General features: G+C 47.4%; 1 protein-coding gene across 2 annotated transcripts in view; it reads left to right on the forward strand.

Moving 5' to 3' along the window:
• Positions 1 to 20426, forward strand: part of SCNN1D (sodium channel epithelial 1 subunit delta) — a 280184-nt gene extending 259758 nt beyond the window's left edge. For both annotated transcript variants that reach the window (XM_069610096.1, XM_069610095.1), the window contains exon 13: positions 17910 to 20426. In XM_069610096.1, the coding sequence (XP_069466197.1) occupies positions 17910 to 18356 (447 nt within the window). In that variant the 3' untranslated portion in view covers positions 18357 to 20426. The remainder of the gene's footprint in view (positions 1 to 17909) is intronic.
• The last annotated feature ends 4144 nt before the right edge of the window (positions 20427 to 24570 follow it).

Genomic DNA, 24570 nt, shown 5'->3' on the forward strand with positions numbered 1-24570 from the left:
TCCCGAATGTTGGATTCAAAAGGATCTGCCAACGTCTGCCTAAACAGTGGAACAGAGAGACAGAGAAGTCGGAAAAATAACATAAACAATCCCTGGTTTCTGGCAGGAAAAAGCCTAAGGAGCCAGATAAAACTGGACCTTTAAATAACTCAGGAGTCAGATAGTATCTGGCTCCCCGTGTGTCCATATACCTTTTGTTCGGATGTGTAGGACGATCCGGCGCTCCGTCTGATCTCTGTGGTCAGAGACTGGAGCTGTGTTTCATTGCGCTGTACTGAGCATGCGTCAAAATGCAGGTGCTGCTTTTACACGCATGCTCAGCAGCCCCGCCTCGGGCTGACGTCATCGGATAACGACGTCCCCGAGTGTGGGGAGGAAAGCTGCCGGCGCAGCCCGTACGGGCCGACAGGCTTCCCCTGAAAGGAGTGTATGCTCGGAGAAGCAGCGCCCAACCGGCGCATGCGCTCCGGGAGGCCAGCGTCCTAGTTGCTTAGCAACAGCTTAGTTATGCCGAATGAGAGATATCACGGGACTCGGCGGCTAGGTGTGGAATATAGGATACTGTGCCCAATGTCAGTAAACTGTATGGGGAGGACTGATGTGTATGTGCCCCGGTAGTCAGATTGAAAGATCATTGAGAGTGGCTCTGTGGTTGTGCTTCATTCAGACCTTTTGTGATGGCCTGAAGTTTATACATCCACCAGGATTCTTTGAAGTTCAAAGAGTTGCTGAGGTTGCTGGTGTTATGTATTTTATCTGCCACCCACCATACAAAACTGTCCGGATTGTGATGGTATTCAAGAAAGTGTGGTACCAGTGGTGCCGTAGTGGTTTTGCACCTAATGCGGGATCGATGCTCCCCAATTCTCTTATGTACTGGTCTCGATGTCTGACCCACATATCTCAGTCCACAGGGACATTCAATTATGTAAATTACATTGCTGGATTTACAAATGGAAAAATGTCTTAGTTTCCATTCCTTGGTGCCTATGTTGAAAGAGGTTATCTTTTTGGTCTGTTTACAAGCAGAACAGTTCCCACACGGATAGTGGCCATTGATTTCCCTCAGGTTCCACAAGGAGGATCTAGAGCTGTTTTTACTCATCCTTGCATGGGTGAGCATATCTTTGAGATTCTTAGATCTCTTTAAACCCATTCTGGGTATCGGTTCTTCCGGCAAACTAAGTTGAATCAGAGGCCAAATTTTTTTTTATAAGGCTTTTGAGTTTGGTAGTGTTGGGACCAAATGTGGTGACGCAGGCCATAATGTTATCGTCCTGGGCGCTGTGAATTTTGGGTACAAGTAAAGCTTCACGGGGCGTAAATCTGGCTCTCTTCATGGTGTCTCTGAGCAATTTTCTGGGGTAACCCCTGGCTTTCAACTTTGTTTCCAGGTCAAAAGCATTAGTTTTGAATTCTGCAAGCTCTGTGCAGTTTCTGCGCACCCGTAAAAACTGTCCATAAGGAAGGTTATTTCTTAAATTCCGTGGGTGATTGCTTTTGTAATGAAGTATTGTATTTCGGTCGGTTTCTTTTTTGAACATGGTACATTCCAATCGATTGTTTTTAGGTCTGATGGTTAAATCCAGAAAATGTATGCTCGAGTTACTGCTGTTGATGGTGAATTTTATTTCTTCTGTACAATTATTGATCCAGGTAAAGAAATTGGTCAAGGTGTCCTCCTCTCCTTTCCAAATGAAAATGATGTCATCAATGTATCTGTGCCAGAGTACTATGTTGTCAAGAAATGGATTCCGTATATTTAGTACGTTGTTATATTCATATTCTGCCATGAAAATGATGGCCATGCTGGGGGCAAATGCTGCTCCCATGGCTGTACCTCGGATTTGTAGGTAGAATGTATCCTCAAATTTGAAAAAAATGTTGGTAAGTGCCAGTTCCAATAACTCAGCTAGAAAGTTGGTAGGGACTCTAGTTTGCGCCATGTGGTGCGTTAGGTGATGTCTAATGCACTCAATTGCTGCATCTTGTGGAATGCTGGTGTATAGGTTATTAATGTCCATAGTCACTAGCATGTCTTCAGAAGGGTTAAAAGGTTGGTGTTCAAACTTATTAATAGTTGACATGGTATCTCGTAGATAGGTGGGTGTTTTTTGACTGAGGGGCTTCAAGAAGAAGTCAATGAATTTACCAATAGGTTCCAATATAGAACCACAGCCTGACACTATGGGTCGGCCTGGTGGCGTCGTCTGGTTTTTATGCAGTTTAGGAAGGGCGTAAAATGCAGGGATCCGCTCTTCCGGGACCGGTGAGCCTGGTTCTGTGCCGCGATGACACGTAGGTCAGCATGCAGAACCTCACGTGATACACGTGCATCCTCTTGCAAGGTAACACGTGTAACACAGAGTTCTTCCTGCATGGCCTGGCATGACATCTGGAACACCTCCCGGCAAGCACAGAGCTCAGCCGAGATGGTATTCTCAAGCTGCTCCAACCTCTCCTCTGTCCGCTGCCTCTGGGACATCAAGAGCACACCCAGAGTAGATCGGATGGAAGCATAGTCTTCCCTCAGGGCCTCCCTGTGTGCCTCTGTGTGAGCAGCAAGTGCTTGACACAAAGACACCATTTCAGCCCGGCGTGCCCTGTCTGAGGCCGCCATGCCCAGCCTGAGCATTCGGGCCATGGACTGTGCTGCTCGCTGCTGGAGATCCACCTGCCTAGCAGGGGGGAGCACGGATTGGGCCACACGTTCCATGCTCTGAGCGATATTATCAATTGCTGCCCCCTGTTGTTCAGAATTGGCAACCATGGCTTGCTCCCACTCAGTATACCCTGGTGGTGCACGGCCACCGCGTTGCTGGGCTTGACACCTGCGGGGCCCAAGGAGCTGCGGTCCTTGTTTGGTTGGCACCGCCCGCGGCTGCAGGACTACATTCCTCCATTGACGTGATGCCCCAGGCACACCAGCAACTGGTGTGGAGTGTGACCTTGCCTCCCGATCCACCAGAGGCGGAGGTCTCACCACCATCTGGGCCCTCAGTGCAGGTGTCGCGGACAGAGGATCATCCACATCAGAATCACTCACTATTGACGAATGGACATGACGCACATCCAACTCGACATTGTCGTCAGAGTGATCATCCGGCCTAGACTCCTTACCAGCCCTAGACATGATGGTCTGGAGCACAAGTGGGTTCTCGTGGTCTACCACCCCACGAACCCCACTTGTGCCGGGTTGCTGGTGTGATAGCAACCCTGTGTCTGGCATGACATCACCATCCTCTGCCTCCATTGCGTCATCATCTGAAAAGTGGAAAAAACAAACATGAGTACACATGTCAGAAGCACATAACCCACACACGCATAGACATCACATCGACAGCCAACACATGAAGCAGACATGTCACACACAAATGCATCCAGTGGCATTGATATGCAAACACATCCCAAAAGCAGAAATGGATGTGTTTAAATAGCAAAGCCTACACAAGTACAAAATGTATTATATCACCTCCATCAGACACCACCTCTGTCAGGCACATGTCACAGGCAGAAAAAACAGATGGCAACAAAGAGATGGTACATACCATAAGCAAGTCTGAACTGCAAATTGACCACAGCTGCAAGTGAATCCAAACACACAATGACACACATAATATGCATGTACACATGCATCACTAAACCATCATCACCAATATAGCTTCATCCATCTGCAGCTCGGCCCGTACCGGGTGTCATGGGCCATGTAGATATAATGATTATCCCAAGCAAAGCAAGGGCCTGCAACCAAGCATGAGGGACCATAATGCCTAGTACGGTCCGAGCTGTAGGCCATGAAACCTCCAGAACACCCCTCAGGGCCTGATTGAGCACATTGTGCTATGAATGTGCCCTATTCCATTATTCTGTGTGTAAATTCATCAAGGCCAGGCCCCACCATATTAGCTAAGTGGGCCTGGGTGTACACATACTGCACAACAGTGCACCTTCAGGATTATGCCAGTTGAACAAAACAGGCGCAATGCTGAAATCTCACCAGCATTAACGTCAATCAACTACATATTAGTCAGTCAACAAAAAAGCTGCGTAAGACACATGTGTAAATGAACACTTTCACACACACATAAGTGAGTAGCCACAATGTTGCACTACACAACATTGAAGCTGCTTGCATATGTACATGTGAAAGCATGCAAAAGCACATCTTTCCCTATACACCTATATTGTGAACATAAACAGCATCCAATACAGCAAAGCAAGCAGCTACAACGCTGCTTGCTTTGATGTATGTGAAAGTGTACACATACACACATGAAGGCAGCTCCACAGTCATTACAACACGATTGGCAGGCTACATTCAATCTGCGCCCTATACAGTTGGTATAGGCCGCAGATTGACCAATCAACTTTGCTAAACACCGTGGGTGTTCCGATGCTAAGTACATGTGTCACAGGATGCACCTGTGCCCGTAGCATTCATGACAGTGAAGGGATGAAAATCTGACCATACATGCCAGGTCACTTTGACATTGCAGCAGTGAGTAGGCATGGTGAACGGTGTACCACGGATCAGAAGTGGGTTGATGCAATGCAGAACATGTGTACGTTACGCACTATCTTCATGAACAAGTACATTATGATGTCAATCAATAAACATGAAGGCAGTGTAAGGGCAAGTTCAGGCATCACGTGCAATGTGGATGCAATGGGTTGCATGGCTACAGGCAAACCCCCCCCCCCTTAGTGAAAATGCAGGGAGGCATAGCATGGCAGCAAAAGGGTGACCAGAGACCTGTGTATTGGCAGACAGTGTTGACTAGCGACAATTGCATCATCTGAGTCAAATGACAACACAGCAGATGAGAATGGGACAGTAAGCAGGACACATGATGAACCCTCAGTAGTACACCTATGTGTTCAGAAGCCACTACACCAGTTAAACAGAGTCAGGGGCCTGAAACAGGGGGAGTTCTGTGTCCCACACAGACTGTGACACCCTAAACATGTGCGTGATGCAGGGCTGAGCCAGAGTGGGCATGGAATGGATTATCAAATGCCATTAAATGTATGTCATCCTGGACACGTACTACAATGATCATCCGGGCAAGGACACATAGGGACATGCATGGAATGCACATGGAGCATGCATGGGCACTCATGTCCCTGCAGAGCATCTGCCATCTGCACAGTCCGAGTGAGACACCCTGCATCAAGGACAAAGGATGTACCCCACTGAATATGTCTGGCAGATTGGCAGGGGGAAGTGTGCATGTACACAGGAGCGTTGAACAGGCCATTGCAGTACTCCAACATGATACCCACCAGTGCCATGGTGAAATTTGGATACAGGGGGGTGGAGGGGCAAGGGAGCATGCCTACATGGAGTACCTGCATGCAGGCAGAACACACATGCACGTCAGTCATGCAATGACGTAGTCCCAGTGCTGTGTGGAAAGACACCTCAGGCTACATGCAGAAGGCCAGTGAGCTGGAACATGGACCGGAGTGGCAGCCGGGTGACTAGCATGTGAGCAGGGTGCAGGTGTGGTGATGTGGACAGTCCGAGTCTGCTCTACATGTCCAGCATCCTGCACAGCAGGCACGCATCAGTGAAGCATTGCATGACTCGCACATGAGAACCATGTATGCATTGCATGTAATGGCAGTCGAGCACAACACATCACACAAGCAAACCACACATGGTCTGGACAAACACGCAACAACTCTCACTGGATGGGGCATCAAAGTCCAGCATCTCTCCCACTCCTTCGTACAATTCTGCTGGTATGCACTCTGCAGCGACTGACTTGTGCGAAGTGAGCTCTTCCTCCTCAGGTAGTGACCCACTGCCAGTCACCAGAGTCATGTTATAATTAGAGGCACGCTTTAGTTTAGCAGAGCGTCTGAGGTCATCCCAACGCTTTTTGCACCCCTGTGCTGTGTGCACCTCTTGTCCGATTGCACTGACACCCTCCACAACATGCTTCCAGTGGGTCAAACGCTGGGCAGCCGTAGTGTGACAATTCGGGCCCACTAGCATATCACGGTCGTGTCCCGACACGTAGTCCACAAGGAAGTCCAGTTCCTGCCTGCAGAAAGGCTTCTTCCTCAACGTGCCGGAGGCCGGAGTCGTGTCTGGGGTCCCAGCCTCTGCTGCAGTTGCAACCTTCCTCCTCTTGAGCAGTGGTCCGGACCCTGACTGGCAGATGCTGCCCTGATCAGTATGGGCAGTGGCGCTGGTGGATTGAACCAAGAGAGTGGCAGGTGGAACAAGGACGGAAGCCCTGACTTGCGTCAGTGGCAGCTGGGTGCCCTTGACTTGACCCTGCGCAGCAATATCTGCTGTGCTAAGGTCATTGACCTGGACTGTCCTGGATGGTAGACTGACAGTGGGGGTGGTGTTGGCTGCATCTGCCCATGCACTTGCCAACACCCGGCTGCTCGGGTCAGCAGATGACAATACTGCCCCAGCGACATGTGCCTCGGTCAGAGTAGCCCTGCATGCACTTACTGTGTGCCTCCTGACCTCCTGGAAATCATCCTGGGACTCTTCAGGTGCCAACACAACATGCGCTGGCCGACCCTGAGCCTGGTTGGTGGTGTCCACAGCTGCACCTGCAGCTACCACTACCCTTGGGCCCGTGGCAGTCGATGAAACTGACTGCCGGGTCACATGGGCGCCAGTGCCAGATGCAAGAGCTGCATCTCCCAGAACCACAGGGGGTGGTGGCATGACGGCACCAACACGTGGCACAACATCGTGCCGAAGTGGCGCACCCCTCCCTCTTCCCCCTCTGCAGCCACTCTGGACACCCTGGAGTCCCCCAACTCCCTGGTCACCCTGGCCACGCCCCTGACCATGCCCGCCAGGTGGAGTACGCCCAGCTGAGGTGCCTCTCACCTTTCATTGGTCTCCCAACCATGGCACAAATGGAGTAGTGCCGGCACAGATGTAGTAGTGCCAATGGGAGGTATACACAACAATTGTCCTGGGCAATTGGGGTGAAGGGGGGGATACAAAATGTTAACAGCACCCCTGTGCACCTGCAAGGCTATATTTGACTCCGGTGATAAAGTGATGGGTCAAGCAACGCTCACGCACCCCAAAACTGCAGTAAAACCGTGCACGCAACCCCTGGTAGCCCGCCTGTGTGGAATTAACCTCCCGCAGTACACAGTGGCACCCAGGGACACGAAAAACACGTATGCGTGGGACACACAGGCTAGTATGACCTCGAAAATGGGTACGCGATACACATGGGCTCCCGCAGTGGGAAAAATAGCATGTGCAACTCACCGTCTGACTAGCGTGATAATGAAAAACACGCATAGCCAATACCCCTGCCAAAAGAAGAGATTTGTCCTTGATCCGCTGTGAAGTTGTGATGGCGCGTGAAACAACCAGAAGTAGCAACACACGCGTCGGTCTCCACGAAAGGCACGTACAGCGAACTGCTGGCCCCGCTCACCTTTAACCCGTGCTGAGAGAAACACCCGCACGCGTCACGTCACTTATACGGAGGTGCTGTTTTTTCACGTGCCAAATCACTCCGTATCAAGCTGGCCACGCGACAACACACGGAAGACCACGCTCCTGCCCAGAAGGCCGAATTACTGCCCCCCAGAGCACCGAGCCAACTCCCACCAGCCATCTGCTGCTGCCTGCCTGCTGGTCACGTGCCCTGCTATTTGGTGCCTGCACATCAGCCATCTGCAGGGGTCCAGTTGCTATGACCACCCCTGCTGGAACAGAAGACTCCCAACTGAAGTTCCATCGCTCCACAGCCCAGCACCAGGACCCAGTTGCCCTCCCACACCTGTCTCGAGGGTTGCTATGTCGGGGGAAACACCATCAGAGACCACTGGCAACCCCCAGCCAGAGGGCAGAGGGCTACCAGCTTCAGTGCCACAGAAATTGGTATCCTGGTGCATTATGATGCCCTCTACGAAAGAAGACGCGCCAACAAGGATGGATGTGAAAGAATCTGGAAGGACATCATGGCAGCCATCAACGTGGAGGGGGTGGCAGCCCGCGACCTACCACTGGTCCGGAAGCGCTGGGAGGACTTTAGATCCAGGACCCTCAGGAAGACCCGGCGCCTCTTGGAAGCAGCGCATGCAGTGAGGCGCCGGGTCCACCTTACCACTGATGAAATGAGGCTCCCGGAATGTATTAACCCAGCGCTTCACCTCCAGATCCTCGAGAGGCAGAGCAGTCTGGAGTCGAGCGGTAAGTGTCCATGCGTACTTATTGGACGCAGTGCATGTTGAGGTGTGCCAGGAGTGTGCAGCTTGGACATATGTCTGAAAAGGCCCATGTAAAGATGCGTATGTGCAGGGACATGACCGTGCTGCATGTGAGTCCTGTCATGTGTGATGCACATCAATGGCGTATTTGTTCCAAAGCATGATGCACAACTGCATGTGGAGATGCACACATGTTAGCATTTCTGTGTATGTACTATGGCATGGTTGGGGTGTGACACATGGATGCTGGTCCCACCTTCATGTATGTGCACGGCATACATGTGCATGTGTGTGTTTGACATGTGTGCAAATGTGATACGCCATGGATGCATGTGACAAAGACATGTAGGAACCCTATTGGCAGATGTGACATAGTTGCCGATGATTGCACTGTGACAGGTAGTGGAGATGTACAGATGCATGTCTGTCTGTTGGCGTATGTGCATGTGTTCAGCACTCCCCCTGTTGCTTGTGACGTCATGCCAACCTTCGGATGTTAATACTGGTGAGTGATGCTTGCTGCATGATTCCTATTAGTGGGTGCATGTTTGTGGATTAAAATGATAAGAGTGCTGGGGAGTGTGATGCCATCTGTGAAGTTTGACACTGCCACTCATGTGCAACTGTCATGTGTGTATCTGACCATTGTACAGTGCCCTGATGCCTGTGTTCTGACTCTCCCTGTCTGCAGCGTCGACTGATGAAGAGGGCGGTGATGGTGCTGTGGAGCACAGCAGCAGGGATCCCACCGCCAGCCTGAGACGCAAGGCCCAGCTCTCCTCCCACGTTGTCAGCTCTTCCGGTAGTGAGGAGTCTGGTGCCGCAATCGTGGGCCGCAGCTGCCGAGGGGAGGTCCAAGAGGCTGAGGTTGGAGGTGGTCTCCTCGGCAGCAGTAGGGGCAGCTGAGCCCCCACAGAGGCCTATGGAGGAGGCACAGAGTCACCCAGGTTGATGGGGGGTTTGGTTGAGGAGGAGGCTGTGAAGGCCCATGCACGGGGCCTGGAGGGGGGGATTCCACTGGTGCTAGTGGTGCAGTCCAGGGCAGGGACAATAAGCAGCACAGGCTGCCGTGGAGGTGCCTGTGTGTTATCCTGTCGCCGATCCTGTGACTGCATCATCCCGCACCAGCAGGGATGCCTTCGTCCAGACCAGTTTTCAGGGAGGGGATGCACAAACAACAACTGGCCTTCCTCTCCCTGCAGACGTGGCAATCCGTGACCGGGTTGAGTCTGTCCTAGCTGGGGCGGCGTTGCGTCAAATTGGTATTTGGGGTGACATGCAGGGTTCTCGTGAGGACAATGCACGTCATTTTGAATACCTCATTGACCGTGTTGGCCTACTAGGACAGGTCAACAATGATGGGTTCCTCCGTGTGCTGGATCTTCTAGTGACCCCCTCCTCAACTGCACCCCCTATGCGCCAGTCATCCTCCATGCCATCTTCCTGCCCAAGTATCACCTGGTCACCCTGTGGAGCTGCCCCTAAGCCAGCGGCCAGGCTGGTGGAGGACACATCCCGGCCACAGTCGGGAGTCGGAGGTCCAGCAGGGGTGGCCACGCCACCAACTGGACCCCAGCAAGAGGAGGACGTGCAGGCATCGACAGGCAGGGCACATGCACGGCAGCAGCAGGCTCAAGGTGGGAGCGATGATGGCTCTGGGCCATCAACATCACAGGGGCAGGCATCGGCCGGAGGGCAGGAGGACCCTGGATTGGGAGTGTCTTCCGTGTGGCAGTTGTTGGGCCAGCAGATAGATGTGGAGTGGCAGCGGGCGGAGGAGGCACGGCTCACTATGGTCAGGGCGGAGAACTCCATGCACAGGGCATTGAGGCGGGCTGAGTGCCTTGAGGCAACTCGCAGGGAGTTGGAGGAGGCCATGGCTGCATCCCTGCGAGACCTCGAGGCCAGGGGAGAGGCTCGCCTCCGGGAAGTTGAAGAGGAGTTGATGATACCCTGGCCCGGAACATCAAAGAGTGAGCCGTAGGACTTGCCCGCCACCTTTGTACATAGTTCTTTAGGGTTAGGTTTCCTTTGTTTAGTATTCTTTTTTGGCGTTCATGGAAATTGCTCCACTTTATGTATATATGTTTTCTTTTATAGGTTTTTTTGGTACGTTTCCTTTTCTTTTGGGATCATGGACCCTTTGGACTTGCATTGTAAATAGTTCAACACTTGTACATACTTTCGTTATTTGAACTTAACCATGGATCAATGGTTTTTTTTTTTTTTTTAATGTACATTATATGGACAATGGCAATGGACCACTTTTCTTGTTTCCTCTTGTGGATTTTTGTTTTACATTGCAATTCTTTCTTTTCGTTTTTTTCCTTTCATTATTTCTTAATTTGCACATTTGATTTTTCATTTTGTTATTTCATTACCTTTTTCAATACATTTCATATTCCTTCATTAATGGTGTGGTGTACTGTCATTGGGTTTGTGCATGTCTCTATGAGCATTGCCTCAGTCATGTGTTGCCACTGTGTGGCTCTGTTGTACACTCATGCATGGCCATGCTGGATCTTTTGAGACTCTCATGGCATGGCTAATTTGGGAGTGGGTGCAGTGGAAGGTTGCATGCTTGTACTGGGGCTAGGGGGATTTGGGTTGGCATTAGGGCCATGGGTCTGTTTTGTTATGACATGTTGTTTGGTGGGCCATGTGTCTGGGCCTGCTGGCAGGTGCCCATCACTGGTGGTTGGGTGGACGGACTACATGAGTCGGGGCCTGCTGGCAGGTGCCCATCACTGGTTGGACATGGTTCGGAGCCTGCTAGCAGGTGCCTGTTACTGGTGGGTGGGTGGGGGACATGAGTCGGGGCCTGCTGGCAGGCGCCCATCACTTATGGGTGGGTGGGTGGGGGACATGAGTCGATGCCTGCTGGCAGGTGCCCATCACTGGTGGGTGGGTGAGTGGGGGACATGAGTTGGGGCCTGCTGGCAGGTGCCTGTCACTGGGGGGACATGAGTCGGGCCTGCTGGCAGGTGCCCATCACTAGTGGGTGGGTGGGGGACATGAGTCAGGGCCTGCTTGCAGGTGCCCGTCACTGGTTGGTGGGTGGGTGGGGGACATGAGTCGTGGCCTGCTGGCAGGTGCCCATCACTGGTGGGTGGGTGGGGGACATGAGTCGGGGCCTGCTGGCATGTGCCTGTCACTGGTGGGTGGGGGACATGAGTCGGGGCCTGCTGGCAGGTGCCCGTCACATTGTGGGACATGAGTCGGGGCCTGCTGGCAGGTGCCCATCATTGGGTGGGGGACATGAGTCGGGGCCTGCTGGCAGGTGCCCGTCAATGGTGGGTCGGTGGCTGGGTGACATGAGTCGGGGCCTGCTGGCAGGTGCCCGTGACTAGTGGGTGGGTGGGGGACATGAGTCGGGCCTGCTGGCAGGTGCCCATCACTGGTGGGTGGGTGGGGGACATGAGTCGGGGCCTGCTGTCAGGAGCCCGTCAATGGGGGACATGAGTCAGGGCCTGCTGGCAGGTGCCCGTCAATGATGGAGGGGACATGTGCTGGGGCTCACAAGTGCATGGTGCCATGTGGGATGCCTGCAGGGCATGGTCAGGGGTATAGGGTAGTCCCCTGTGGTGTGGGCTGCCTGCGGGGCATGCCCGGGGTGGATGGGCTGCCTGCAGGGCATGGTCAGGGGTGTAGGGTAGTCCCCTGTGGTGTGAGCTGCCTGCAGGGCATGGTCAGGGGTGTAGGTAGTCCCCTGTGGTGTGGGCTGCTTGCAGGGTATGGGGAGGGGGGAAAGGGCACACCCGGGAGGGCCCACACTGCCAAATCGCATGTAAAACTCCCTGCGCACCCCTCGGAATACGCGTACCCCACTCGCGCTAGCGAAAACACGTGTAAAAGTCCACGCACACCCCCGGAATACACGTACCCCGCTCGCGCTAGCGAAATCGTTTGTATAAGTCCACGCGCACCCCCAGAATATGGCCAGGCAGCCCATCCACCCTCCCCATACCCCCACAGGCAGCCCATCCACCCTCCCCATGCCCCACAGGCAGCCCACACAAAAGGGGAAACTTTTTCCACGCATTTTACCTGATGCGAGCGGGGTACGTGTATTTCGGGGGTGCGCATGGACATTTACACGCGTTTTCGCTAGCGCGAGCGGGGTCCGTGTGTTCCGGGGGTGCGAATGGACTTTTACATGCGTTTTCGCTAGCAAGAGCGGGGTACGCGTATTCCGAGGGGTGTGCAGGGAGTTTTCCACACGTTTTCGTGGTTGGGGGGCTGTATGCTGGTCCACTGGCCTTTGCGCCATGTAGGGGATTTGTGCGATGTTTTTGGCTCACAGGGGCGGGGTTGGGGGCGTAACTGGCACTCCTGCAGGGTCACTGCACTGCTCTGCGCCACAGCTGGTTATGGATGTTGAAACACATGAATACTCTATGCGCTGAAATGGGTTTTGGCGCACGAGGCTGGATCAGACTGCCGCACGCGCACTCTGTGCGCCAGCAGCGTGCTCCACGTGTGCGCCGAATTCTATGAATTACCCCCACAGTTTTTTTGTACAATACCGTAATGATCTTCCTCAATTCTCCTATCTATTCAATAAGGGAGTCGATTATACCATCTCTTCATTTTTGTATTCCCTGTCACAAGGCGTTTTCTATATAAATCCTCTTTATTAGTAATCTTTGCAGATTGTTGGATTCATGAGCAGAAAGTATTAACACATTTGGAATAATAGTGCCTCAAAAATAGAAATGATACCAACATTTTTTTAGTTTTAGATACTGAAGCACTTCTGATAATTCACTGGGTTTTCCATACAGTGTATTCCCCAACTGAAAATTCATGTTTCAAATATTCAATGCTTTGTCCTTAAAATGTCCCCTTTCCTGAATTTAGTCCAGGGTCCTCTAGAATACTCGGCCCTCCTTTCTGTCTCTCATCATGTTCAACTCTGTCCTTTCCATCAATCGATGTGTTGCCATGTTAGCATTGTGCAACTACTTCATCCTTTAACAATTTGAACATTATAACCAGGTCATTCGTAGAGCCCAGAGGTGTATCTTGGTTTTATTGACAGATGACAGATGTTTTTGTTACCCAACTGAAAGGTACTCATTTTGTCTACTTTGGAAGGATGAAGGGCTGAGCGGACCTGGTCGGATTCAAATCTGTGGCCATGAAGTCAAACACTGGCCTCTGCAGGGGATGCATTATCACCTGAAAACCAGAGACAACCGAAACCAACCCAAATGGCACTGTACAATTGTTACGGACACTGCTACATTTTTGATTCACGGTGCTATTTTACATCATGGTAGGCTGAGGCTAAATCTAGTGCAGTAAAATCTTTAATCCCTCCTCAAAGTTTCAGCAACTCCCGTAAATTGGGAAGAGGGTGCCCATCAGGAATCACATTTACTTAAAGGTCTATGCATAATATAACTTTGCCTAAAGACTTTATGACAACAACTATACAAGATAACCATATGGAATGCTTACATGCACTCATGTGTGCCTTTTGGCATAACGACTTGCAGTTCACACGCAACTTCTTTTCTCATGCTTTTGGGAATGTTTCTCACTTTATGAATCACCTGTGCCACATTTAACTTTAATGTAATTTTATGACTGTAACCTTAAACATCCAATTTTATTAGTGACTATATTCAGGGGTTGCACAACCTCATCAGTACCAAGACACTTTCCATTAAGACCCACAGTTATACATTCTTGCGGCTCTTTTCTGAGGATTGTTTTCTTAACATACAGGGACATTTCTACAACATTGCGATGCAATTTCATTTCCAAACTCTTTTAATGCCCTCCACTAAACTGTGGGTCACCATTTAGATTAAACCTATACCTTGCTAGTTTTACTACATCCTTTACCTGTTAGCCAAGCTTCAAAACAACTTTTTCATTCAATTGAAGTTCCTGGAAATGCAGACTGGTGTTCACATCAAAATAACAAGCTTGGGTTTTACTGACATTTTTTTTTTGTTCTTAAAAATTATGCTTGAATATCTTAGCTTTAATTAACATGCACTTTCTCCCAAATCAATTGAGATCACAACACTTTAATTCTCTACTTTTATGTCAGCCAAAGGTCTCTTTACTTTTTCATATTGTATTATGAGTGATCATCTGGAGTGTTGCAGACATGATTCAAACCTGTGACGAACAGCGTGGTTTTTGTTTTGAGGTTGTTGTTGTTGTCATACTGCTCCAAGTATTGTGTCTTCATAATAGCTGTTATAATAGCAAAATGGAGAAAGTAGCACAGTTGCTGCGCCAACTGAAGATTTTGATATAGTTCAGGTATTTGGACGTAGTAAAAAATATAACAGTTCATCTCCGAGGTCATCTTTTAAGATCAGCCCTCAATGTTTTGTTTACAACCGCGATCGCACATGGGATTGACGTCACCACGCACACGCAAGTCCATGCGTGATGACATCATTGGTATATATTCAATACACCGCCACTTCTTTTAACATGCTGAATGAAACCGGCTCGTTATTATCCTCTTCTGCAAGGAGTTTGGTAGGATATCATCATACAGATATATCCCTGACAGGTAATTCTTTAAAAGGTTTAGGTCTAGCTTCTTAAGACATGTTTGTATTTGCTCAAATGCCTTTCTATGTATCCCTGCTTTCCTTTTTTTGCATACAAACATACAAAAAAGCCGCTCTGGTGAAACTTTGCTTCTCCTCTCAACAGGGCCCTCCAACCTACAGGAAAGACCAGCACCCTTGATGTGGGCCATGATATTGGGCGTTTACATAAGTTAAGAAACCCTCCCACACTTGCAATTACCTAGCAAGTTACCTTAAGATAAATTGGCCATGTCTTTTAATAAAAAGCTACAGCTCACTACTCAGATCAAAGCATTTTTTCCATTCATTTTATCTCCACAAAGGAAACTGTATGTTTGAAGTAACTTCAATGAATAGAATTGATGTATACAAAACTACCCTCTAATTCCTCCTGATGAGCCATCATTTCCTGGAGGGTGAAACACATGTAGAGGATTCAGTAATTGAGGAAACAAAACCTATCCTTCTCCTTTAAGGATTTATTGTATCAAGAACACCAATAAAGGAATAAATCACCAAGCCAGTGACTCAACTATTATATGTTTTACTATGGCCAAATACCGGAACGCTATCAACATGTGCAGTTGGCATGGAAACTGAGCTCCTTTCTCCATTTTTCTATTCTATTATGAGTGACAGTTATTTTTGTCACTTCTTCCAATCCCATACAAATTGCATCCCTTCTCCAAGGTGTTTTGCAGCATTTAAACTTTTGGCATGTTATGTTACACTTCTCATATAACATGCTTATTGCTAGATATCATTATTATTCAGCAAATGCTGGTTATTTCTGCACTTGTAACACAGTCTCTCTGTTTACCTTTATTCCTGATACCAAAAATGCTGCTAAATGTGAATTACCTCTACTTCTCCTTTTTTTTCATTTTGACCAATCATAATCATTTTGACACACTTGAACTTGACATCATTGTACCTTTGTTTCTTACTCTTGACCACATTTCATAGATTGTTCTACACTTTTTTAAACACTTGGAAATTTGCGTCAATCCAGGTAACCCTCTTGCCATAGTTCTCTCATTTTACTGCTACTACGGGGAAGAATAAATTGCACTCGCATTCTTTCCCCCATTTGTTTTTCAAGATTACATGATGTTGCTAAACCTCTCAATGCAGTTGTATACCCTTCAACATATTTTGGTGTGTAATGGATAGTAGTTCAAAGATTTGATGGGCATCGTAGGGAGGGAGAGAATCAAATGCCCTGTCCATTGATGAATGACAAACTCTTCCCTTTGACAAGTTGACAGATAAGGATTTATAGAATTTTGCAAACCAGTTTGTGATCATTCTGACCAGATGCTTACTACTCACTTAAAACCTAATAAATCTAGGGAGTACATTTGGGGACCCTCAAATCTTTAGTGAGTTAAGAAACATCTTAAAATCGATATTAGGGTCCAATGTTTGAGTCAGTTTGATTTTCTTTCCTGTACTTTCGAGTTTCACCTCTTCGCTACCATTGTCCAATCCTGATTTTTCCCATTCCCTTGCAGCAGCAACAGCTAATTCTCTCTCTCGTGCCCAGCTGCAAAACTCTAGTAAGGATTGGGAGAAAGTGGAGCTATTGGGTGATGGATGGTAATGGAGGGTCTGAAGGGAATTTATGAGCAGGCATAGAAAAATTGACAAATTAACAGGTTCAGATTTATTTATTGTATTTATTTGAATTCTTATATATCGCGCCACATGCACGCAGGCCTCAGGGCGCAAGATGTGGACATGTTGCTGGCACATGTACACATGAACATATGCGTGTAAACCGAGTGTCAGAATTATGTTCAGTGTTTATATTTAGGTTATACATATCATGTCACTCATGCATTTGTTGCCTACATTAATGATTGTATGGAAATACATTGCTACTCCAACTAATCTAGTACCTCTCTGCCACATGCACAAGGGATGCTTCCCTGTCTGACACAAAACACCAATCAAGAATTTACCCTTGACTGTGGAGTGAAGGGACTACTTATTTGCTAGCTGGGATGTTATATCCTTATCTCTACATGTTACATATGAAAAGTGGGTACAGTGTCCTTTCATCGACACCTGTTTTAACGACTGGAGTTTTTACGATGCGTTTCTGGGGGGTGGGAACAGTCATATAAAGGGTTGGGGGGTCAGGAATAACAGAAAAATAGGTAAAGGATAGGGGATTTGGAGGGGAACCCCTCTAAAAATTATTTTAAAAGAATTTCGATTCTTTTTTTGGCAAAAACTCTTCGGAAAAACACCTGTTGTAAAAACGGGTGTCGATGGAAATGACATAGAACTGAAAAGTGAAACAAAGCTAAGCAACGTTTGTATTAATAGTATGTTACTAAGTAATACACTCATTGAAGGTTTGAGAAATGGAGGCATCCAGGGGACTCCACTACCAACGAATTCCCCAGGGCATTCTAACAACACCATACTATATAGGTCAATATTTAGGGTGCAAATCAACGTGAACATAGCACTAGAAAGTGAGAGACAAATAACCCACTCGACCATTATTTACTTCCCTAATCAGGCGGATGTACCACAATGGTCACCAATCCTAGGTCACTGCAGAATTTTGAAATCCAGAATAGCTTTGTCATATAAAGGTAATCGTGTATACAACTTAAGAAGCTGCTTCTTTTCAATGCATCATCACATGGTAGCTAAGCCCTCATGTGATGATATACTGGCACAGAGGATTTAGGCTGTGATGATATACTGCACAGAGGATTTAGACTGTGATGATATACTGCACAGAGGATGTAGGCTGTGATGATATCCTGCACAGAGGATTTAGGCTGTGATGATATACTGCACAGAGGATTTAGACTGTGATGATATACTGCACAGAGGATTTAGGCTGTGGTGATATCCTGCACAGAGTATTTAGGCTGTGATGATATACTGCACAGAGGATTTAGACTGTGATGATATACTGCACAGAGGATTTAGGCTGTGATGATATCCTGCACAGAGGATTTAGGCTGTGATGATATACAGCACAGAGGATTTATACTGTGATGATATACTGCACAGAGGATTTAGGCTGTGGTGATATAATGCACAGAGGATTAGGCACTGATGCATACACTGTGTGATGTATTTTCTGACATCAATATATTTGCTCCTTTGCAGGTGGAAAAGCTGTTGTCAGACATGGGAAGCCTGTGGGGCTTGTGGTTCGGTTCTTCTGCGCTGTCGGCGGCAGAAGTGATAGAGCTGATCCTGGACACTGTTGCCATGTGCCTCATCCTGGCCAACAAGCGCTGGAACCAAGACCGGCTCGAGGCATCCACATGCACTAGTGAGGGGAGCTACACGACTGAAATAACCGAGGACCGGAAACCCAATGAGGAAGATGCAGAAGAAAGCAGGGCCATGACACAAAATAGAGGCGGGATCACGTTTGACCCCACGGCCTGCCGATGCCACACAAGAGTGGCAGCAGAATCACTCCCGGACATCCTGCCCACTGGAACGAGACTCCGGAGGAATCCCTTTGCAGAGCGTGACCTTGGTGATGGACTCAACGAATGCGCTTGGACGGTAGACCACGCGCCACACTCCAGAGATGTCTCATAGGTCAATAGAATGTGAACATTATTGATTACTATTAATATTTGGATATTAGCAATTCTACCGGTGTTTGAAGGATGATTCTTAATACGTGTACTTCGCAGAGCCACTCTGACTGGGAAAACCACATTCCAGGGTGCAAAATTACTGTAGAGCGACAACCTACCACAACATTTCGGTTTAATGGACACATATGGAGTCTCTTGCACTCACACACACTCGTGACCCCGCTCAGCACTCACCCACATGCCTGACCTCTTGGGTTGCTTACCGCAGCCTAGCCAGCAGACCCAATCCTTAATCCTGACCATAGGCACACACACCTACTAAACCTCTGTGAATGTTCCCATACTCTGGACTGCGGTCCTCGAGGGCGTTCCCACCACAAGCGCATCGAGACTATGCTAATGGTAAAAGGCGCTATATAAATGACAATTACAATTATAATGAATGAGCTAACAGCGGGAACATTAGGGGCACTTTTCCTACCTCAAACTGAGGCACTAGTTGCGAATTAGGTGGTAATGACGACAGTAGGTAGAATATCATATAGCACTTATTACCGCCTATCTTCGTATGCGACATTTAATGCTGACTGCATGCAGCATTCTAGGGAATAACCCAGGAAGTAAATACTACAGGGCTACAAGTTCAAATAACTCTACTTCCTCCAAAAGGTTTAGGTGAATATTTTGAATCCTTCCCAACCCACAACCTCTTAAAAACATGTCGCATATTCACAGGGATGCCCCATCAGATCCATGTATGTAGGGGGTAAATGCATGCAGTAGGAGGTACCCAAAGGGATGCAAAAGTGGCCATTCCAGATGCCCATCGCATCACCCCTTGGCAATGTAATCCAGCCTTCTGTGCATGGTTACACATGGTGCCGCAGCGGCATGATCCACCTCTGTGCCCAATCCGTTTCCATACTCAAAGTAGGGAAACATGACATGAGGATTTTCGGAAGTGCTGTGTTCGGTATTTCTCAAAATCTGCACCTTTTCCCACTGGTATGGCGATAAAACCCCAATCATGTGAAGACCCTTCGATGTCTGCATGGCGAAATGGTAATAACTGCATGCCACAATCTGAGCCAAATCCACATGGGACTTGTAATCAGGCTGTGTCCATTAGCTACGAGTTTATTGCTTCCACATTTTACAGTAACACAAATCATGCAGGCCCAGCTGGTGAAAGAAAACTCCCTGTGTAGCTTACAGTGGGACACCCCACATGCACAGGCAAGTCATACGCTGCAGAGCTGACAGTCTCGCTTCCCAGAACATACTACTCCTATATGGGTAGTCCGGATAAGCAATACATCTCTCAGGGCTGCCATGTCACACAGTTCACCATGTAATGATGCCTGTCCAATTTTCAACAAGGTTTATTGGGGACTTTACATAAATGACTGACAATTTAAAATGCGGATTTGGATGGTAAACAGTAATAGAAGCTCTCTTGCTTCAGAACATGTGTCACAAAGGAAAGTCTGAGCAGTGCTCTCCCCTGCATCCATCACTCATGGTCTTTGTGATGCAGTATAATACTCTAGTTGTAGGAAACCTTCTGTATCCACAGATTGAGCAGTGTTCATTAGGTGAGACCTGTCCTCTTCTTGAAGTTCCTTAGTGTGGCTCAGTAGTGTCCACAATATGCCCTAAAGGTGAGATAGGACTATGGATGCTGGGTTAGGTGCTACGGTGCTTCCTTGTGCCAAGGACCTGATGTGCTCACCCAAGTGCCTCTTACTTTCCTCCTCATTGAATCGCCGCTCACACGTGACTGTAGGCCTGGCTCTACCTCTTTGCTCTGTCCTTCGAGCTGTTTTAGAGCTGACCTCCTTGCTGCTCTCCCACACACGTGCTCCTCCTCCCACTCCCTAGAGACAACTCGAATGTGATGCTACCACGCTGGCAGGCTCTGAATGTCCAGGTGCCTATACGAGATCCTTCACCCTCTTTTGATTTCTTTCTTTCTTTCTTTCCTTCCTTCCTTCCTTCCTTCCTTCCTTCCTTCCTTCCTTCCTTCCTTCCTTCCTTCCTTCCTTCCTTCCTTCCTTCCTTCCTTCCTTCCTTCCTTCCTTCCTTCCTTCCTTCCTTCCTTCCTTCCTTCCTTCCTTCCTTCCTTCCTTCCTTCCTTCCTTCCTTCCTTCCTTCCTTCCTTCCTTCCTTCCTTCCTTCCCTCCCTCGTTGCTCCCTCCCTCCCTCCCTCCCTCCCTCCCTTCCTTCCTTCCTTCCTTCCTTCCTTCCTTCCTTCCTTCCTTCCTTCCTTCCTTCCTTCCTTCCTTCCTTCCTTCCTTCCTTCCCTCCCTCGTTGCTCCCTCCCTCCCTTCCTTCCTTCTTCCCATCCTCCACCTTCTGCTTCTCCATATCGTCCTCTTGTTTCTTCACTCCTTTCTTTTCTTCCTCCAACTCTTGTTCCTTCAGTTCTTCCCATTCCTCCTCCTTCACTTTTCCCTTCCTCTCTTCCGCCTTCTTCATCTTCACCTCTTTCCCCACATGCCGCTTCACTTCTCCCTTCCTCTCATCCACCTCCTTCTCTGCTAAATCTCTCCATACCTCCTCCAGCTCCTGTATCTCTCTACTCACCTCTTCCTCCTGCGCCTTCTGCTTTCTCTCTGCCATGCCACATGTTACTTCATTACTTCATCATCCATGCATTACTGTAGGGTCCAAAACCCTCCCCCTAGGCCAGGATCCAAACTATGGGTTGCAGTTATGGCTGTTGATTATTATGGCTGTAGGACTGGTAGGCTCATGAAACATTGTTTATTTGTTATATTGCCAAATGCTGTGAATATTGTGTAGCTTGCGTGTACTCTGTCATGTAACATATGAATGAAACGTCATTGGCGATGAAGTACCGCCAGATCCAATAAATATTTTGATTCCTGCAAACACTTTACCCACAGCATATTCAACTGGATGGAGGGTTGCCTACCAATATCCACAACTTAAGTGCACGCATATAGAGTAGTGGCAGCCTAACAGGGGTTCATGCAAAATATCAGCTGCACATACAGACCATGCTAGAAACTGACACAGCAATCTCAGAATCCACCTTGAAACCATGCCCCGTGCCTACTGCTGCACCTCTGTGCCTACAGACTACGGCTAAAAGAATATACTGGCACCAATGTTCCCTCTAAGCAGTGCGCATGTGCGCTTGCCCAGCTTTCTTCTGGGTGCAGCTCAGAAGAATTTTAGCAGCGCACACAGACAATTCCCACCTATTCAAATAAAATGTAATAAAGCGCAAGTCACAGCAGGTACCTAATATTTGCTTGCTCTCAAAATTAAGCTAAATTATACTACCTGTTCTTGATATTCTGGTGTAACTTATTGACATTGTCCTACTATGCAAGCTTGACCTTAAAAACTTAAAAACTCTAAAAATAGAATACACCCACACAAGGGTAAAAATGAATATGAAAAAGTGGCTCCATGAACAGAACAGATAACTAAGATATGTCTGCACACATTAACTAAATTATCTTTCCTCCCCATCCAGGATCCTATTCTTGACTCTACCACACATATACCGTATGACTCGAGCTCCGCCCCAGGCCACATTCAGATATTACCAGACAACCTTGACTCTGCCTACCTTAGCCCAGAGAAAGGTTACCAGGCTTAGATACAAGTCTTGGTTTATGTTATAATATGAATGACGTTCAAGCACAAGGATTTCTGTTACTCATGGTGCCTTAGTAAAAGCATTAACCACATTAGGTAACCTGAGTGCCAGCTCAAATATCGGGTACTGACTGTAAGTAAGCAGGCTACTAGGATATTTAACCTTATCCCATGCTTCCTATTCTTTGTATATATGTCACACAAGCACTTTGAAGAGCCCCCCTTGCAAGTTAACGCAGTATAAAACTCAAATATTAATTTACCCTCTAAGGATTTTGAGTTTGCAAATATCATGCTCAGCGTCTCCTACTTTAGCATTGCTAACATTACCCTATGAGTGGAGAGCAACATTGCAATATCATTTACATGGCCTGTAAGGGATAATTGGCACACTGTCTGGCATTATTCATATATAAAATTAGAGCAACAATATTCACATAACTAGAATGCTTTTTACACAATCTGCAACCTTTCAAAATGTTCAGGGTTCCATGGGGCATAGGCTTTAACAAATTATATGTTAACGCTCTGCTATACAAAAATGGTTTCACAGAGCACTTGTCGAAACCTAATGAACAATGGAAAGGTGGGGTATTTTGCAAACAATCTTGTATGCACTTCATAGTAATTGTGCATATGCAGATTTATGACATTTTCTTAAAATGCACATATCATCATCATGAGGCTTTAAATTGGAGTTGCTTGCAAAGTATTGTGGGTATGCAAATATCCCAGTTAGTTTAGCAATCCCTCACTTTTTACAGAGTCCTTTCAACTAATATTGGATGCTAGCACAGGAGCCTGGGAGGGGAACAGGTGGAAGGGAACAAGAGAATACTCCTTTTGGGTGAAGAACAAATCAGCAACTTACAAAAAACAAATCAGATGTTTTGCCAGAACCGTACAGTGAAGGAAAAGTGTTTGTTTGCTCAAGGTTAGGAAACTATAGTAATAGCGTAAGAAACTGCACCTTCTATTTCTTTGTATGCTCAGCTGTTGAGGGCTTTTCAATATATGCATGTGTTTGCATTTATTGCTTCTAGCATCCCCATGCATCTTGTTCAACTGATAACAGTGAATTTCATAAGAGGGTTCCCTAGTTAAAGAAGAAGGTACTCAATATGTTGCAACTGTGAGCATTGCTGCTATTGACTAAAAGGGCAAATATATGTGATTTTCTTCTACAGAATGCCAGAAGCAACCTTGTTGATTTTTGTTTAGGCTGTGGTGATCAAGGGTGGGCAACACTACAGGTTGTATTATGTGCCCTGTAATTTCACTTCCTTTGTCAGGGTTACAATCAGGGCTACGATATGATTTTACTCCATACTTGGAATCAAAAGATTTTTCGGGGAGTAAGAAAGTCATTGGCTTTGTCAGTAGGGATATTTCATGCATATTAAAATATGTTTGTTCCCCCATAAAATTCCTCTTGCGATCGGGCAGTAATGCTATTCGAGTTCCTACCAATGACACTGCTCTGCTGGTCACTGATTCAAAAAGAGATCAGTGGAACTTTGTGGGTAAAAGCAGGGGGTAGATTCCTATATGTTCATGGTTTCCCGTTTTTGTTGGGTACATTGGCCTGTTTTCAGTAAAATAGTATGTACCTCCTAGCTGTAAGGCTAGATTTGAGTAAATGTCACAAATTGCAGAACATAATTGTGGATAGTAAGCAGAGGCTCAGGAATTCAGATCATCATATTCTGTGGTGCAGTTATTCTGACGCAACTATCAGCCTTACAGAAATTATGAGAGGAATTTTCTCCTGGCCCATCAATTACTCCATTAAAGTGGCACTCTTATTGGCATGTTTTCCGACAACATTCCTTTCAGTTGCAATTATTCCATTTGCAAAAATTGCATAATGTCTTAATTTTTTGACAACCGCATCAGTGATTAGCGATACTTGTTTTTTGTAATAAACATGAGTTTTTTTCCCACATGTTCTGCATTGTCTCTGAGCAGTGTTGACAAATGAATAGCCACAACTAAACCTATTTATCCTGAGCATGCAAAGCTTTTTTGTGCATACACGTTTTTCTCTCTACGCAGGGGTACATTTGGTAGGTACTATAGCATATCTTGAAATCTTGGACTGGTTAATGAGCTCTCCTTACAATCACTTATAAAATATATGATTTTTTTATCCTATATGTTTGGAAAAAGATTTGTAAGATGCTCCATTTACACTGATTTGTAGAGAATTGCAGTGGTTGGGAAGGGGACATTTCCTTCCAAACTCTTCGTAGATGCCATCCCAGTAACTGCGCATGCTCACAAAGTGGCTTACATCTTAATTCAGTTGCGCACATGGAAAATAATGAGCGCACGAAGGCTAATCATTTCTGCACTTAGGGAAAAATAATTAGAGGGAACATTGAGTGGCACCACCCTGAAAAGGTCTTGCAATGTCCTGTGGATACATGTGTAACCCAAGCACGTTGTTGGGATGCATACCAGTCTGCAATGTTTGTACGAAATGTTATGTGTTATGAATTGTCGCGCTACGGTCCTATGGAAATCGTAGCTCAGCCCAGCGGTACATGACCGGCCAATGGCAAAGAATCACTGTACAG

The sequence above is a fragment of the Ambystoma mexicanum genome, chromosome 8 (assembly GCF_040938575.1).
Source record: "Ambystoma mexicanum isolate Mex_15411 chromosome 8, UKY_AmexF1_1, whole genome shotgun sequence".
Taxonomy (NCBI): Eukaryota; Metazoa; Chordata; class Amphibia; order Caudata; family Ambystomatidae; genus Ambystoma; species Ambystoma mexicanum.